Source organism: Martes martes (genome assembly GCF_963455335.1).
Source record: "Martes martes genome assembly, chromosome: 4".
Lineage (NCBI taxonomy): Eukaryota > Metazoa > Chordata > Mammalia > Carnivora > Mustelidae > Martes > Martes martes.
In genome coordinates, this window is record NC_137891.1 from 120,326,185 (window position 1) to 120,342,115 (window position 15,931).

Here is a 15,931-nt window from a genome sequence, read left to right on the forward strand (position 1 = left end):
TTTAACTACCAAAACAAATGCCCAGATACGATATAAAACATTCAGTTAAAATAATTTTTAATTGTTCCTAAATATTTCCTACATAATTCAATATATCATAGAAAAATACTATATATTTTTTCCAAGTCTTTCTATAATGAAAAAATTTAAAACTTGGGACAAAAATTAATTACTAGATACCAGCAAGTTTTTTATTTAATAGTTGGAAGTGAGAAATTAAAACAATCAGACTTTATTTAGTTTGAGTTTATAACCAATATTATTGCTGTCTTCAGGGTTCAGATGTTAAAAGATAATAAATATTTTAGAATAGTTTTCAGAAATTTTTCTTCTAAAATCTTTTCAGAAATTCATTTCTTATACCTCCCTGCTGCAAATAGTTAGGCCTTCTGTATTAGGTCCTGGATTCCTCTAATAGTAATGACCCAATTGTTGGATCCTTCTAAAGGCTCATCTATTATGATTGAACCTCCTGAATCATGATTTGTTTGTTTGATCCAAATAATGCTTTTGCCAATAATAGATCCAGCCCATTCTTTGGAAACAAGTTACTTGTGTTGTAATAATAGGCCCATCCAAATCACAGTATGTCATGCTCCTCTGGTAAAGAATTATCACACCCAGAACCAATCTGTGGTTTCTTCTCTGTATCCCAACCTCAGAACCAAGTTGAGGAAATGAAGCTGATTCCTGATCACCTATAAGATAAAGAAATGCAAGTTTTTCTGTGAAGCCTATAAGACCTTAGTGGCCGGGCCTCTGATTCCTTGTCAATGTGCTCACCTCCTTCCTTTTCTCATCTGAGTCCATATACTCCAGACATACCGAACTTAGCTCATGTTCTCTGGACATGCTGTATGTTTTCATTCCTTTGCTTGGGAAGTTCTCCTGCCTTGTTCTCCTGGTGAGCTCCTACTCTTTCTTCAAGTTAGCTCCTTAGGAAAACTTTCCTAACTTTTCCCACAAAGGAATGCATGCTGCTTCCTCTTTGGGGCACATTCTGTTTTTTGTTTTGTTTTCTTTTGTTTTTTCTTTTCTTTTCTTAAAGATTTTATTTGTTTATTTGATAGAGACACAGCGAGAGAGGGAACATAAGCAGAAGGAGCGGGAGAGGGAGAAACAGGCTTCCCGTCAAGCAGGGAGCCCAACGTGGGGCTGGGATCCCAGGACGCTGGGATCATGACCTGAGCTGAAGGCAGATGTCCAACAACTGAGCCACCCAGGCACCCCCACGTTCTGTCTTCTACACTTGCTTCAGTAGGTTGTTATTGTCCTTCACACGCCTGTATCCCTTCACTCACTGTGACCTCCCTGAAGGCAAAGTATAGATTTTAATGCTTATAATTAACACAGAATGGCACAGTGTATGATGCAAATAGGTGCTCAAGGCCTCCATGTCTTCATGTTTTATTGCATAGTGTGGACTAGAGACTGTGCTCTGAGTTGGCAACTCAAATTGAGCAAAAAAGGCAAGGTCCCTGTGCTCAATGAGCTTTCTATCTAGGAGAGAAACTGATGTGTAATCAAATGATAGTACTCGTGAATTTATCATTACAGCTTGAAACCAGTGCTCTTTAAGAAATACACACATATGCATGAACTCTGACAGAGGCTGGAGCAGAGGGGAGGAGGAGTGCCTAAGGAATGCTTCTGTAGAAAAGTAGGGCCTACTTCCTTCTGAAGGATGAGTAATTAGACATGAGGCTGAAGAGAAGGTATGGGCCATTATGAGGGATTTTTGCAAGGCCACAATAAGGATTTAGTTCTTTATCCTAAGAGCAACAATTAGACATTAAAGGGTTTTAAGGAGTTGGCTGACATTATCAGACTTGTGATTTGCAAAGATGCTCAGGCTACAAATTGAAGAATGAGGAGACAGGTATTTATTGACCAAATTAACAAATGAACTACCACACTTAGCTGATTCTTGAATATTTCTCTTATCTAAATCTCAGCAATTGGCATTTGAATTCTAATAATCTCTCCTAGGGCAGCACGGCCCAATATAAATATATAAGCCATACACATAATTTAAGATTTTCTAGTAGCCACATTAAAAGAAATAAAACAAAACAAAACAGGTGAAATTAATTTTAATACTGTATTATACATAACCTAATATACCTACAATATTTTCATTTCAACATGTGATCAATATAAAAATGTTATTAATGAGATACTTTATTCTTTTTTTAAATACTGAATCTTTGAAAGTCAGTGTACATTTTATATTTAAAGCACATCTCAATTTGGATAACCACATTCCAAGGGCTCAGTAGCCACCATGGATACCATCTAGGGCTGTGTAATTGTAATGTCTTCACCCAGTGAACCTGCGTTTACGTCTTAAGTACACATAGAGACGCTTGTTAAAAGATTTTCCAGTAACTTTCTCTATTTTGATTAAGTACCTCCACAGAAAGACCCAGAAATCTTATTGAGCACACCAGGTGATGCTGATACAACAGTCCATGGACAAGTATATGGCAACTGTTGCATTGCCTCAAAGTTGCAAATATAATGAAACCTTTGCAAATATAATAAAACATCTTGCATCCTGGAAAAATTTGAGCGATAGCATGGGAAGTCTAGTAGGAAGGATGTTTAAGACACCTCTGAAATTATTTCAGAAAGTTACTATCATCCCTATTTTTAAAATAAATCTGGAGAATCCAATTCCTGAAAAAGACAGCCAATGAATAACACTAGTACTTCCTGGAGTCTCCAAGTCTAATCTTGAAGATGTCGTATAAATGAGAGGGTGCTAATGGATCTTAGAGCCTCCTCAGAAATTCAGAGAAGACTGTAGAAGATGAAAGGGAGTTGGGGCCCATTGTGGTGGGGAAAGGAAAGACCTAGAGTTGTAGATGGACCCTGATGGAAATAAGGGGTAAAATGGAGGAATAGTATCTCTGGTGGACTCCTTGTCTACCCATATTACCTGGGTGGATCACAGCCCACCCCAACACAAGGGCCAACAGCAGGGCTAGCCCAACCCCTGCCCATGTAGGTGGAATAACATCAGGGAAGCTGATAACTGTACATACGGATTGGCTTGCAACAGTTCTCTTCTCTTGCTTCTACCCTGGGGTCTGGGTGATAACACAGAATATAGTAGTTATTGAAAGGGATGGCAAGTGCAGGCATAGGGGGCATATTCTCCTCATGAAAAGTCCAAGTGGTTCTAGTGGGGCCCCAACTATAACATCAGAAGCTTTCTACCCTAAGACTCATCCACTCTCTTCCTTACCAGCCACCTTGGAAAAAACATCAGAAGACTCACAAGCCAAGTCTCAGGCCTTTGATCCTCCCTTTCAAGTATGAATTGTAGCTGAAGTTGCTGATACTCCCAAGTGAATATGAGATCACAGGGGAAAATATTACAGAATCTGAAGAATATAATTCTTTAAAAGAACTTTCTTAGAAAACTGGACAATTTGTACTAGTGGAACAAAATTAATGGATTTTTTAAAAAGTGAGAAATGTTAAATGAGTAAAGAAATATCTCCGAAGAGATAAGGGAGAATATTAGCAATATGAAACAAAAAGAAGCTGGGTAAACTGATTATGAAAAGTATAGTGATTGACATGAACTTAGTAGATGAGTTGACTAACATTTGATACTATCAAATAACAAATGAGCAAAGTAGAAATTAGTGAGGGAACTCCTCTAAAAGGCATAAAGAACCCTAATAACAAAACCTGATGACATTATAAGAGAGCTATAGACAAACATCCTTCATAAACATAAGTGAAATCTACTAAACAAAATATGAGCTATTTGAATCCAGCTATATATAACATATATAATAAAAAATGAATTTAGTAAGGTCAAAAGATACAAAATCTATTTTAAAAATCAATTGCATTGTTATAGGCTAGTGATGGAAAATCCAAAAATTAAGTTAAATAATTCTTTTCAAAATCACAAAAGAAAGAATAAAATACTCAAGTGTTTGGCTAGCTCAGGCAGTAGAGCATGGGACTCTTGATCTTGGGGTCATGAGTTCAAGCCCAACATTGGGTGTAGAGCTTACTTAACTAAATAAAAAAAGAATAAAATACCTAGGAATTTATTAGGCAAAAGACATGCAAAACTCATACACTGAAAACTGCACAGCGTTGTTAAGTGAAATTAAAGACAATCTAAATAAATGACATTCCATTTCCATGGATTGTAAGATACAGTATTATTAAGATGATAATTCTCTTCAACTGATCTATATATTCCACCCTATCCCTGTCGAAATCTCAGCAAGCTCTTATGTAGAAATTGATAAACTAAACCTAAAATTTATATGGAAATTGATAAACTAAACCTAAAATTTATGTGGACATTTGTTCTAGGACAAAAGACCTAGAACAGCCAACACAATTTTTCGAAAAAGAATTTTGAGTATAGTTGACACATAATGTTACATTTGATTCAGGTGTACAACATAGTGATTCAACATCTCTGTCTGTTATGCTATGATAACCAACAGCATTTTGAAAAAGGACCAAAGGAGGAGGACTTAATTACCTAGTTTGAGAACTTACTGTAAAATTACAGTCATCGAGAAAGTGTGGTATTGGTGCAAAGCCAGACATACAAATCAATGAAACAGAAATTCCAGAAATAAACCCTTGTATTTGTGATCCCCTCATTTTTTACAACATATCAAGCCAATTCAAGGGGGAAGGATGATTTTTTCCACCAATGGTGCTTGGATAAGAAGAGATCCATATGTGAAAAATAAATCATCAATTTGCACTATGAACAAACTCCACATGGGGGTGCCCGGGTGGTTCAGTGGGTTAAGCCTCTGCCTTCAGCTCAGGTCATGGTCTCAGGTCATGGTCTCAGCTCTCATGGTCTCCTGGGATCAAGCCCCACACGGGCCTCTCTGTTCAGCAGGGAGCCCGCTTCCCCCTCTCTCTCTGCCTGCCTCTCTGTCTAGTTGTGATCTCTCTCTCTGTGTCAAATAAATAAATTTAATTTAATTTAAAAACACTCAACATGGATCATAGATCTAAATGTAAGATCTAAAATTATAAAACTTCTAGAAAATATAGTAGAAAATCTTTGGGACATTGGGCTAGCCAAAAATGTATTAGTGTGACACAAAAAAAGCAGAATTCATTTTTTTTAAGTATTTATTTATTTGACAAAGAGAGATCACAAGTAGGCAGAGAGGCAGGCAGAGTGAGAGAGGGGAAGCAGGCTCACTGCTGAGCGGAGAGCCTGATGTGGGGCTCAATCCCAGGACCCTGGGATCATGACCTGAGCCAAAGGCAGAGGCTTTAATCCACTGAGCCACCCAGGCGCCCCGCAGAATTCATTTTAAAAATTCATGAACTGGACTTAACTAAAATATAAAACTTTTTCTCTTTAAAAGACATAATTAGGAAAATTAAAAACAAGCCATATAATGGGAGAATGTATGTGCAAACCATACAAGGACTTGGTATTAATTATCTATTGCTGTGTAACAACTGCCCTGAAACTTAGCAGTTTAATACAATAAATATTTATTATATTACCCAACTTTTGAATACAAGGAATTTGAGTGCAATTGTTGGACAGCGCTGCAGCCATGTCAAGACTTGACTAGGACTAGAGAATCTGCTTCCAAGGTCACTCACATGGCTGTTGACAGACCTCAATTCCTTGCTGGTTGTTGCCCAGTGTATTAGTTTGCTAGGGCTGCTATAAGAAAATAGGTCAAATGTGTGGCTTGAATAACAGAAACTTATTTTCTGACAGTTCTGCAGGCCAGAAGTCCAAAATCAAGTGTTGGCAGGTTTGGTTTCTTCTGAGGCCTCTCTCTCTGACTTGCATATGACCTCCTTCTTGCTGTGTCTTCAGATGGTCTTTTTTCTGTGTGCACACATCCCTGATTTCTATTTGTGTCCAAATTTCCCCTTCTAGAAGTACACTGGACAGACTGAATTAGGGTCCATCTGAATGGCCCATTTTAACTTAATCACCTTTTAAAGGCCCTATCTCCAAATACAGCCACATTTTGAGGTACCAGGGATTAGGCTTTCAACATATGAATTCTGGAGGAACACAGTTCAGCCTTATAATAGTTCAGCTCCCTGTTACATGAGCCCTCCCAGTAGGGCAACTCAGAACATGGCAGCTTCCTTCCCTCAGAGTAAGTGATCTGGGAGAGAGAATAAGAGAGCAATTGCCTGAAACAGAAACCACAGCCATTTTTCAAACCTAATCTCAGGAGCAACATAATATACTTTTACTGTACACTATGAGTAACACAGGCCAATCCTGGATAATTTGGGCAAGTTTTATACACTGGCATGAATAGCAGGAGGTGGGGATCATTAAGGAACCCCCTGATAGCTATCTACAAAAGATTTCTATCCATAATATATGAAGAACTACAATGTGATAATAAAAAAACAACTCAATTAAAAGTGAGCAAAAGACTTGAATATTTCACTAATCTGGATAGAGAACTGGCTAGTAGCACATGAAAAAATATTCAATATGGTTAGTCATTAAAGAAATGCAAATTAAATTTATAGTGAGATACCACTACCTATCCATAATCAAAAAGACTGACAATAAATACCAACTGTTGGCAAGGACATAGAAAAATTGGAACCCTCATACATGGCCAGTGAGCATGTAAAATGGTTTAGCTACTTTGGAAAACAGTTTGACCATTTCTTAAAAATTAAATGTAAACTTACCTTGTGATCTAGAAATTCCACTCGTAGGTATCTACACAAGAGAAATGAGAATATATATATGCACAAAGACTTGTATGGGAATGTGGAAGCAGAATTTTGCATAATACCAAACCCGGAAACAATCCAAATGCCCATCAACTGATGAATGACCAAAATGCGATATATCCATACAACGGATTATTATTCACTAATAAAAAGGAATAAACTACTGAGACATGCTACAACATGAATGAACCTCAAAAACTATGCTGAATGAAAAAAGCCAGACTCAAAAGACCACATATTGTATGATTTCATATGAAATTTCCAGGAAGAGCAAATGTATAAGAATGGAAAGTAGATCAGTGGTTGCATGGAACTAGGGTTAGGAACAAGGATTGACTGTGAGTGCGAACAAAGGTATCAGGTGGGGTAGATGGAAATGTTCTAAAACTGGATTTTGGTGATGGCTGCATAACTGTATAAAATTTCAAATTTAAATTATTGAATTGTATGTTTATTATAGGTGTATTTTATTTTATGTGAATTTTACCTCAATGAAGCTGTTAAAATGATGCACACAATAAAAATTCTACATATTTCACAGAAATATATATATATATATATATATATATATATATACACACACACACACCTTTTAAAAGATTTTATTTATTTATTTGACAGATCATGAGCAGGCAGAGAGGCAGGCAGAGAGAGGGGGAAACAGGCTCACTGCTGAGCAGAGAGCCCGATGTGGGGCTTGATCCCAGGACCCTGGGATCATGACCTGAGCCAAGGCAGAGGCTTTAACCCACTGAGCCATCCAGCCATCCCCATATTTTTAAGGGAGGCATATTAAATGTATAAGAGTGAGGGAGAGGGTAATGATAGTTGAGATGTACAAATAGCAAAAATATTAAGGAGAAGGTTGTCACACATGAGAAGAATGTGCCAAGAACTGAGAAATGTGATTATCTCAACTTTGTCCTCCATGATCCGAAAGAGAAAACAATTAGGCAAGCTGTCATCAGCAGGACTCTCAAAATTACTGGTAGGATAAGGAAAATAATACTTATATTTGTGGAATGCTTTACTATTTACAGAACTCTTTCACATACATTTTCTCATTTAATTATCAAAATAGCTCTGTGAAATATGTATAACTACCTCCATTTTACAGATAGATTCACTGAGACTCAAAGTGGTCACCTAGCTACAGGCAAAAGAGATTTAAACCCAGTGCTTTTCCCTACCTCCCTTACTTGGCTGATCCAATGAGATTCTTTTCCCCTGGCATTTGGAAATAGACCATAGTGAGTCTCCATGATTATATAAGCACTGAGGATACAGAAACCTCAGAGTTGTGGAATGGCAGTATTCTTTAACAAAGTACATTGGAGAAGAGAGACAACTTGCCTACAGAGAAAGTAGAATGAAGCCAGTTCAGTGACAAGAGGCCATGTGGGTACAGAGGCACACATTTACACCGTGGTCGCCACGGAGATGTGCCACCCAGATCTTCAAAGAAGGACTTCCTACCTAGCCTCAAAGAGCACAGTTCATCTCTCAGCTCCAGCCACAGAGAGGCTATCTTGCCCAAGATCATGCCCTTTCTTTTGTCTGTACTGTCATTGCAAATATCTTCTCCCATTTCGTGGGTTGCCTCTTTGTTTTGTTGACTGTTTCCTTTGCTGTGCAGAAGCTTTTGATCTTGATGAAGTCCCAAAAGTTCATTTTCACTTTTGTTTCCTTCACCTTTGGAGACATATCTTTTTTTTTTTTTTAAGGATTTTATTTATTTATTTGACAGACAGAGATCACAAGTGGGCAGAGAGGCAGGCAGAGAGAGAGGAGGAAGCAGAGTCCCTGCTGAGCAGAGAGCCTGATGCGGGGCTCGACCCCAAGACCCTGGGATCATGACCTGAGCCGAAAGCAGAGGATTTAACCCACTGAGCCACCCAGGTGCCCCTGGAGACATATCTTGAAAGAAGTTGCTATGACTGATATCGAAGAGGTTACTGCCTATGTTCTCCTCTAGGATTCTGATGGATTCCTGTTTCACATTGAGGTCTTTTATCCATTTTGAGTTTATCTTTCTGTATGGCATAAGAGAATGGTCAAGTTTCATTCTTCTACATATAGCTGTCCAGTTTTCCCAGCACCATTTATTGAAGAGACTGTCTTTTTTCCACTGTATATTTTTTTCCTGCTTTGTCGAAGATTATTTGACCATAGAGTTGAGGGTCCATATCTGGGCTCTCTACTCTGTTCCACTGGTCTATGTGTCTGTTTTTATGCCAGTACCATGCTGGCTTGGTGATCACAGCTTTGTAGTAAAGCTTGAAATCAGGTAACGTGATGCCCCCAGTTTTGTTTTTCTTTTTAAACATTTCCTTAGCAATTCGGGGTCTCTTCTGATTCCATACAAATTTTAGGATTATTTACTCCAGCTCCTTGAAAAATACCAGTGGAATTTTGATTGGAACGGCATTAAAGGTATAGATTGCTCTAGGCAGTATAGACATTTTAACAATGTTTATTCTTCCGATCCAAAAGCATGGATCTTTTTGTGTCTTTTTGTGTCTTCCATCTTTTTGTGTCTTCTTCAATTTCTTTCATGTGTGTTCTGTAGTTCCTTGAGTACAGATCCTTTACTTCTTTGGTTAGGTTTATTCCCAGGTATCATATGGTTCTTGGTGCTATAGTAAATGGAATCGATTCTCTAATTTCCCTTTCTGTATTTTCATTGTTAGCATAAAAGAAAGCAACTGATTTCTGTACATTGACTTTGTCTCCTGTCACATTACTGAATTGCTGTATGAGTTCTAGTAGCTTGGGGATAGAGTCTTTTGGGTTTTCCATATAAAGTATCATGTCATCTGCGAAGAGAGAGAGTTTGACTTCTTCATTGCTAATTTGGATACATTTTATTCCTCTTTGTTGTCTGATTGCTGTTGCTAGGACTTCTAATACTATGTTGAACAAGAGTGGTGAGAGTGGGCATCCTTGTCATGTTCCTGATCTCAACGGGAAGGCTGTGAGCTTTTCCCCATTGAGGATGATATTTGCTGTGGGTTTTTCATAGATAGATTTTATGAAGTTCAAGAATGTTCCCTCTATCCCTATATTTTGAAGTGTTTTAATCAGGAACGGATGCTGGATTTTGTCAAATGCTTTTTCTGCATCAATTGAGAGGACCATGTGGTTCTTCTCTCTTCTCTTATTGATTGGTTCTATCACATTGATTGACTTGTGAATGCCAGGATTTATAAAGAACTTCTCAAACTCAACACATACAAAACAGATAATCATGTCAAAAAATGGGCAGAAGACATGAACAGACACTTCTCCAATGAAGACATACAAATGGCTATCAGACACATGAAAAAATGTTCATCATCACTAGCCATCAGGGAGATTCAAATTAAAACCACATTGAGATACCACCTTACACCAGTTAGAATGGCCAAAATTAGCAAGACAGGAAACAACGTGTGTTGGAGAGGATGTGGAGAAAGGGGAACCCTCTTACACTGTTGGTGGGAATGCAAGTTGGTGCAGCCACTTTGGAGAACAGTGTGGAGATTCCTTAAGAAATTAAAAATAGAGCTTCCCTATGACCCTGCAATTGCACTACTGGGTATTTACCCCAAAGATACAGATGTAGTGAAAAGAAGGGCCATCTGTACCCCAATGTTTATAGCAGCCATGGCCACGGTCGCCAAACTGTGGAAAGAACCAAGATGCCCTTCAACAGACGAATGGATAAGGAAGATGTGGTCCATATTTACTATGGAGTATTATACCTCCATCAGAAAGGATGAATACCCAACTTTTGTATCAACATGGATGGGACTGGAAGAGATTATGCTGAGTGAAATAAGTCAAGCAGAGAGAGTCAATTATCATATGGTTTCACTTATTTGTGGAGCATAACAACATAGAGGACACGGGGAGATGGAGAGGAGAAGGGAGTTGAGGGAAATTGGAAGGCGAGATGAACCATGAGAGACTATGGACTCTGAAAAACAATCTGAGGGTTTTGAAGGGGCAGGGGGGGGTGGGAGGTTGGGGGAGCCAGGTAGTGGGTATTATGGAGGGCACGTATTGCATGGAGCACTGGGTGTGGTGCATAAACAATGAATTCTGTTACTTGCTGAAAATAAATAAATAAATTAATTAATTAATTAATTAAATTAAAAATCATGCCCTTTCTGTATCAGATGACCCAGTGGGGCCAGATAAAATGTATGAGGCAGTTCTGCCTGAAGTGAAACTCTCTAAAGACAAATGCTTTCTCTGAGCCACCTATCAGCTTGGCCAAAGCTTGTCAGACCTGCATCACAATTTAAATGCTTTCTCTGGCCAATCCTGCTTCCTCTCCTTTCTCTTCACAGGTGTTGATTCCCTAACAACTCCTATCAGCATCTGTTTCTGTATAGTCCAAACCTGCAACACATCACAGCACATACCCATATACAATAAGACTCAGACTTACAGGCTTTCTGGTTCCTAGCTCCTGCCTCTTTTGCGGACACAGCTGAAATTCCACATCCTGGCCTTTATCTTAAGCTAGCTCAAGTGCAAACAAAGGGCTTTGACCAGAATGTTAAATTTCTGTTTCAGTGCTGCCACTGAAGAGCCATTGAATCTTGAGCAAATCACTTTCTTTCTCTGGGTCTTTGTTTTCTTGCCTGTCTAATGGAGGTAAGGAAAGTCCCTTCTAATCGTCATTCTCTAGTCAAGCAGACAGTTGACTACACAAAGTACCTGCTGAGCTGCTGAAATGATTTAACCATCCCCAAGATGTACTTTTTCATGGCATTTCAGTCACAGCTAAAATGCCTTCCTAGAAAGTACTCCTAGGCTTCTGGCTATTAAATGAACTCAACTATGATTTTGGCAAAGGGCCAGTTCCCAAAGTGGTTGGGAGAGTGGCAAGATGATGCCTGATGCAGAGGCAGGAGACAGAAATGATAGGCACAATCCTATAGTGAAGGAGCTGGGGTTGCCCCTCTCCTTCACTGATGAGGAAAAGGGGAGGAAAGGAGTTTGAGGAACTGGATAGGAATTCAGTGACAGCTCCACATAACTTCTGCCACCCTTTCTTTTTCCTTGTCCTATCTCCATCCTTGCATACAATGCGGTGCTCTACACGCCAACAACCCAAAGTTCCCTCCTTCGGGACCATCTGAGCCTTCCTTTTAAATTCAAAGCTACCATTTGACAATATCACCACAACCTCCAGTATCTCCATTAAAACTACAGTCACACAGATGGATTGTTTAACTTAGGTAAATGATTAGCTGTGATGCCATCAAGGAGCCTTAGTGGTTTAATGATTTTCCTCCAGGAACTGTTAAAAAAAAAAACCCACACACAGATTACAAGAACAAATGTAGGGAATTGACAGAAGTTTTAAAATCTTACAGTCTTTATGCTTCTGGTGTCTGATCTGTAGTTCTAGAACTTTTCCCTTTCTTAAATGGAAATCCAGATGGTCTTATTCTCTTGAGGATCAACACTCCTTCTTGTTGCTTCCATCCCACAAATCTTGTCTTTAGCAAAAACCACATGGATTCTTTCTATCATTTAGCCCGTTCCCCCAGTGTAAATAAGTGATCTGGCCTGAATATTCAGTAGGCTTTCTTTGACTCCATGGACAGCTAGCACTTCTAAGTATCTCCAAAAGAGACTATCCATATGATTCCCCTGGAAGCTTCTTTCTCACACTCCACAAGAAGATTGTACTGAACTCTCCCAATTTACTTCAGTGCTCCTTCCGCTTAATCCTTGGTGTCCCAATTAGGTTTCAAAATTTTCTTCCTTCCTCACTCTGCTCATCCTTTGAAAATTCCCATTCCTTGACCAACTTGCAACTAAGTGATAATAGTTAAATGCCCTGCACTGAGGAGGTAACACAAAGCAGCCTACAGCTGAGACACCATTTCTTTGAAGTCTCCTTTATGCAGCAAGAAAAATATATCTCCTGTGAATTCTCCTTAAACAGTGAGAAAAATACCTTGCAGACATTATGTGAAGATTAGGTGAAAGGGCCCAATGCCCAGTATGTAATAATAATAATTTTGAAAAGTGACTTAAGTAGACAAAAGTGTGGTTTTTGTTTTTTGCATTTTTTGTGTTTTTTTAGATCTTCTATTCCTGGGGATTGAACTTTTGGCCCAGTCTTTAGGGATACACACACAAACACATATTCTCTTAATCCTGTAGGATGCTGGGAATGGGAAACTGGCTGTTGCGGGCTATTACTGACAGAACTGAAAGAATAAAAATTAATTCCTTCTTTCCTATTTGAAAACTCTCAGGATTCCCTGTAACAATAGCCACCATATATTGAGTTTATTTCGGTAACTACTGGCTTATTTCCACGCATGATTCCGTTTAATCTTCACAATAAAACCTACACCATCGTCTCTAGTGCATATGTGAAGAATGAAGCTTGCAGAAGTGTGGCATCAGGGGCACCCGGGATGGCTCAGTGGGTTAATCCTCTGCCTTCGGCTCAGGTCATGATCTCAGGGTCCTGAACTTGAGCCCCGCATCGGACTCTCTGCTCAGCAGGGAACCTGCTTCCTCCCTCTCTCTCTCCCTGCCTCTCTGCCTACTTGTGATCTGTCAGATAAATAAATTAAAAAATCTTTAAAAAAAAAAAAAAAGAAGTGTGGCATCAAGGGTTTCTTCCATTTTCATACAAGATTAATCGTTAACACAGACCGGGGTGGGTCTCAACCGTTCCCAAACTGTCAGAGATTTGCTTCTCTTTACTCCGTCCCACACCCCGATTCTACAGAGGAGCGAGGCTGACCACGGGTGGGGGGCCGGGAAAGCCGGCGGAAGCTGCCTCCCCGGGGGGAAGGTTTTGACGAATCCCCGCCCCGGAAGTGAGCTCAAATGGGCGCGGCTTCACGCCGGTCCTCTCAGAGTCTCTGGGCGGGATTGCCGCGGAGCCGTAAAGGGCTCTACCAGTCGTAAAGTGGCGAGGGGCGGAAGTGTCCTTTACGACGATTTGGAGGAAAGCTGCAGGCCGGCGTTTGCGGCTTGCGATTTTCGGCTGCCCACGTGGGAGGCTGTGGGTGTACCGGTGTAGAATTCGTTCCTTTTGGCGTGGACAAGCCACACTGAAGGACAGAGTGCGAGCGGAGGCCACTCCACTGGTCGTGAGCTGATGGATATTGCTGTTGCAAATGAAGGCACATTGGGTGGAGGTCTGCCTGGTGGGGCTGTGGGGGCGCGGCTAAGTCTCGAGTCCGGTAGGGAGAGAGTCGGGGGCATAGCAGGGGCGGACGCTGGCAGTGTAGAAGCGAGGAATGCACTGGCAGGAATGGAGAAGACAGAAGGTAGAGAAGGAAGTGGACAAAAACCAGAGGAGATGCGTGTGGACCTAACGGTTGTGAAACAAGAAGTTATGGACTGGTCGGAAATGGAAGACGGGATGCTGGATGGCCGGTGGGTAAAGCAGGAGCTGGAGGATGGGCCTGAGGTGAAAGAGGAGAAACCAGGCACTTTGGAGGTGAAGCAGGAGATGGATAGTAGTTTTGTGGTAAAAGAAGAGAAAGTGGATGAAGCAGAGGTAAAAGAAGAGAGAGTGAAGGTGAAGGAGGAGGTTTTGGACTGGCTAGATGTGAAGGAAGAGAAGAAAGATAACTTGGAGATAAAAGAAGAGGTGTTTGTTGTTCAGAACATTAAAAAGGAGGAAATGGTGGATGAAGTTTGTGTAAAAGAAGAGAAGTATTTCCCAAAGGAAGAAGGGATGGATGATACAAAGGTGAAAGAAGAGCCACAGATAAATCCCCTAGTGGGTTTAAAACGGAAACTGGCCATGTCAAGGTAGGACAGAGAGAAATTCATTGGGGGAATAAAGCTGTGGAGTCCTCTATGGTCTGGATTGAAGGAAATCTAGCAGGCAGGTGTGGATAATGAAAAATAAATGCAAACATGGGTCCCTGGAGCCTGTGAGTTGGTAGTGCAGGGAGGGGGTGATTGGGAAGACAGGGTTTTGTCAAAGGACAGCAGATTCAGTAAAAATATGTCAGGCTGTTAGTGGTCAGTGGGCAATGGCCAAGTAAGAAAGTGTAAATTCCGGGGACCAGAAAACCCTTGGACCAGATTCTGGTTTGACTTAATATGGTCTTGACTCAATATTCTTTAAGAAAGGATAAATATAGGAAAAACTAACAATGACAACATGGATTAAGTTAAAATTAGGAAGAAAAAAGCACTTGAACTCACCCAACTGTCCACTTTCTCAATGGATAGTTATGAATATGAATATTTATTGCTTTATAATTTCCTTATAGTATATGACCATGTGACAGCATAGGAAATAAAAGGGGTCAGATTCTTGGGACTATTACTGTCTAGACACAGTGGGCCAAATAGAAATGACTGAGTTTGGCTGTCAGTATCCCAAGATCCTAGAAGAGTAATTGGAGAAAGATGATGGGTAATTGCATTTCTAGATTATTTTTATTTTTTAAAGATTTTATTTATGTATTTGACAGAGATCACAAGTAGGCAGAGAGGCAGGCAGGGGGTGGAGGAAGCAGGCTCCCCTCTGAGCAGAGAGCCCGATGCGGGGCTCGATCCCAGGACCATGGGATCATGACCTGAGCCGAAGTCAGAGGCTTAACACACTGAGCCACCCAGGCGCCCCTCTAGATTATTTTAATACTCATTTTAGGTTGGGTGTGGAGATGAGGAGAAAGGATACAGCAGAGGGGCGCCTGGGTGGCTCCCTGCTCTGTGGAAGGCCTACTTCTCCCTCACTCACTCCCCTGCTTGTGTTTTCCTCTCTCACTGTCTCTCTGTCTCTCTCTCTCTCTCTCTGTGTCAAATAAATAAATAAATAAAATCTTTTTAAAAAAGGTACAGCTGATACTCTGTAAATTTGACTTGGTCTCCTATTCTTTTTGTGGTATGTGTGCGTTTAAGGATATGTAAATTCGTGGATTGGACTATATGCATGTGCGCGTGCGCGCAGACACACACACACACACACACACACACACACACACACACAATCTTTAGCAGACTGCCAGGAATTACAAATTAAAATATGAATGAATAATCTCATTCTCTGATCGCAGTAGAAAAAAGAAGTCAAAAGTGAGATTTTTTTTTTAAATACATGTTTTCTTGAATTATATAGTGCTAACAACATTGTAAATGTAGTGGTCATTTGGAGGAAACAGTTGCCTAAGAGGAGAATGTTCCAAGGGTGTTTGACAGCTAT

At 40.1% G+C, this 15,931-nt stretch overlaps 1 protein-coding gene across 5 annotated transcripts in view; it reads left to right on the plus strand.

Annotated features, from left to right (window-relative positions):
• Positions 1–13,684: 13,684 nt before the first annotated feature.
• Positions 13,685–15,931, plus strand: part of ZNHIT6 (zinc finger HIT-type containing 6) — a 61,399-nt gene continuing 59,152 nt past the window's right edge. For 3 of the 5 annotated variants that reach the window (XM_080801491.1, XM_080801490.1, XM_080801493.1), the window contains exon 1: positions 13,685–14,526. In XM_080801491.1, the coding sequence (XP_080657617.1) occupies positions 13,865–14,526 (662 nt within the window). In that variant the 5' untranslated portion in view covers positions 13,685–13,864. The remainder of the gene's footprint in view (positions 14,527–15,931) is intronic. The other 2 variants (XM_080801492.1, XM_080801494.1) reach the window with 1 other exon arrangement.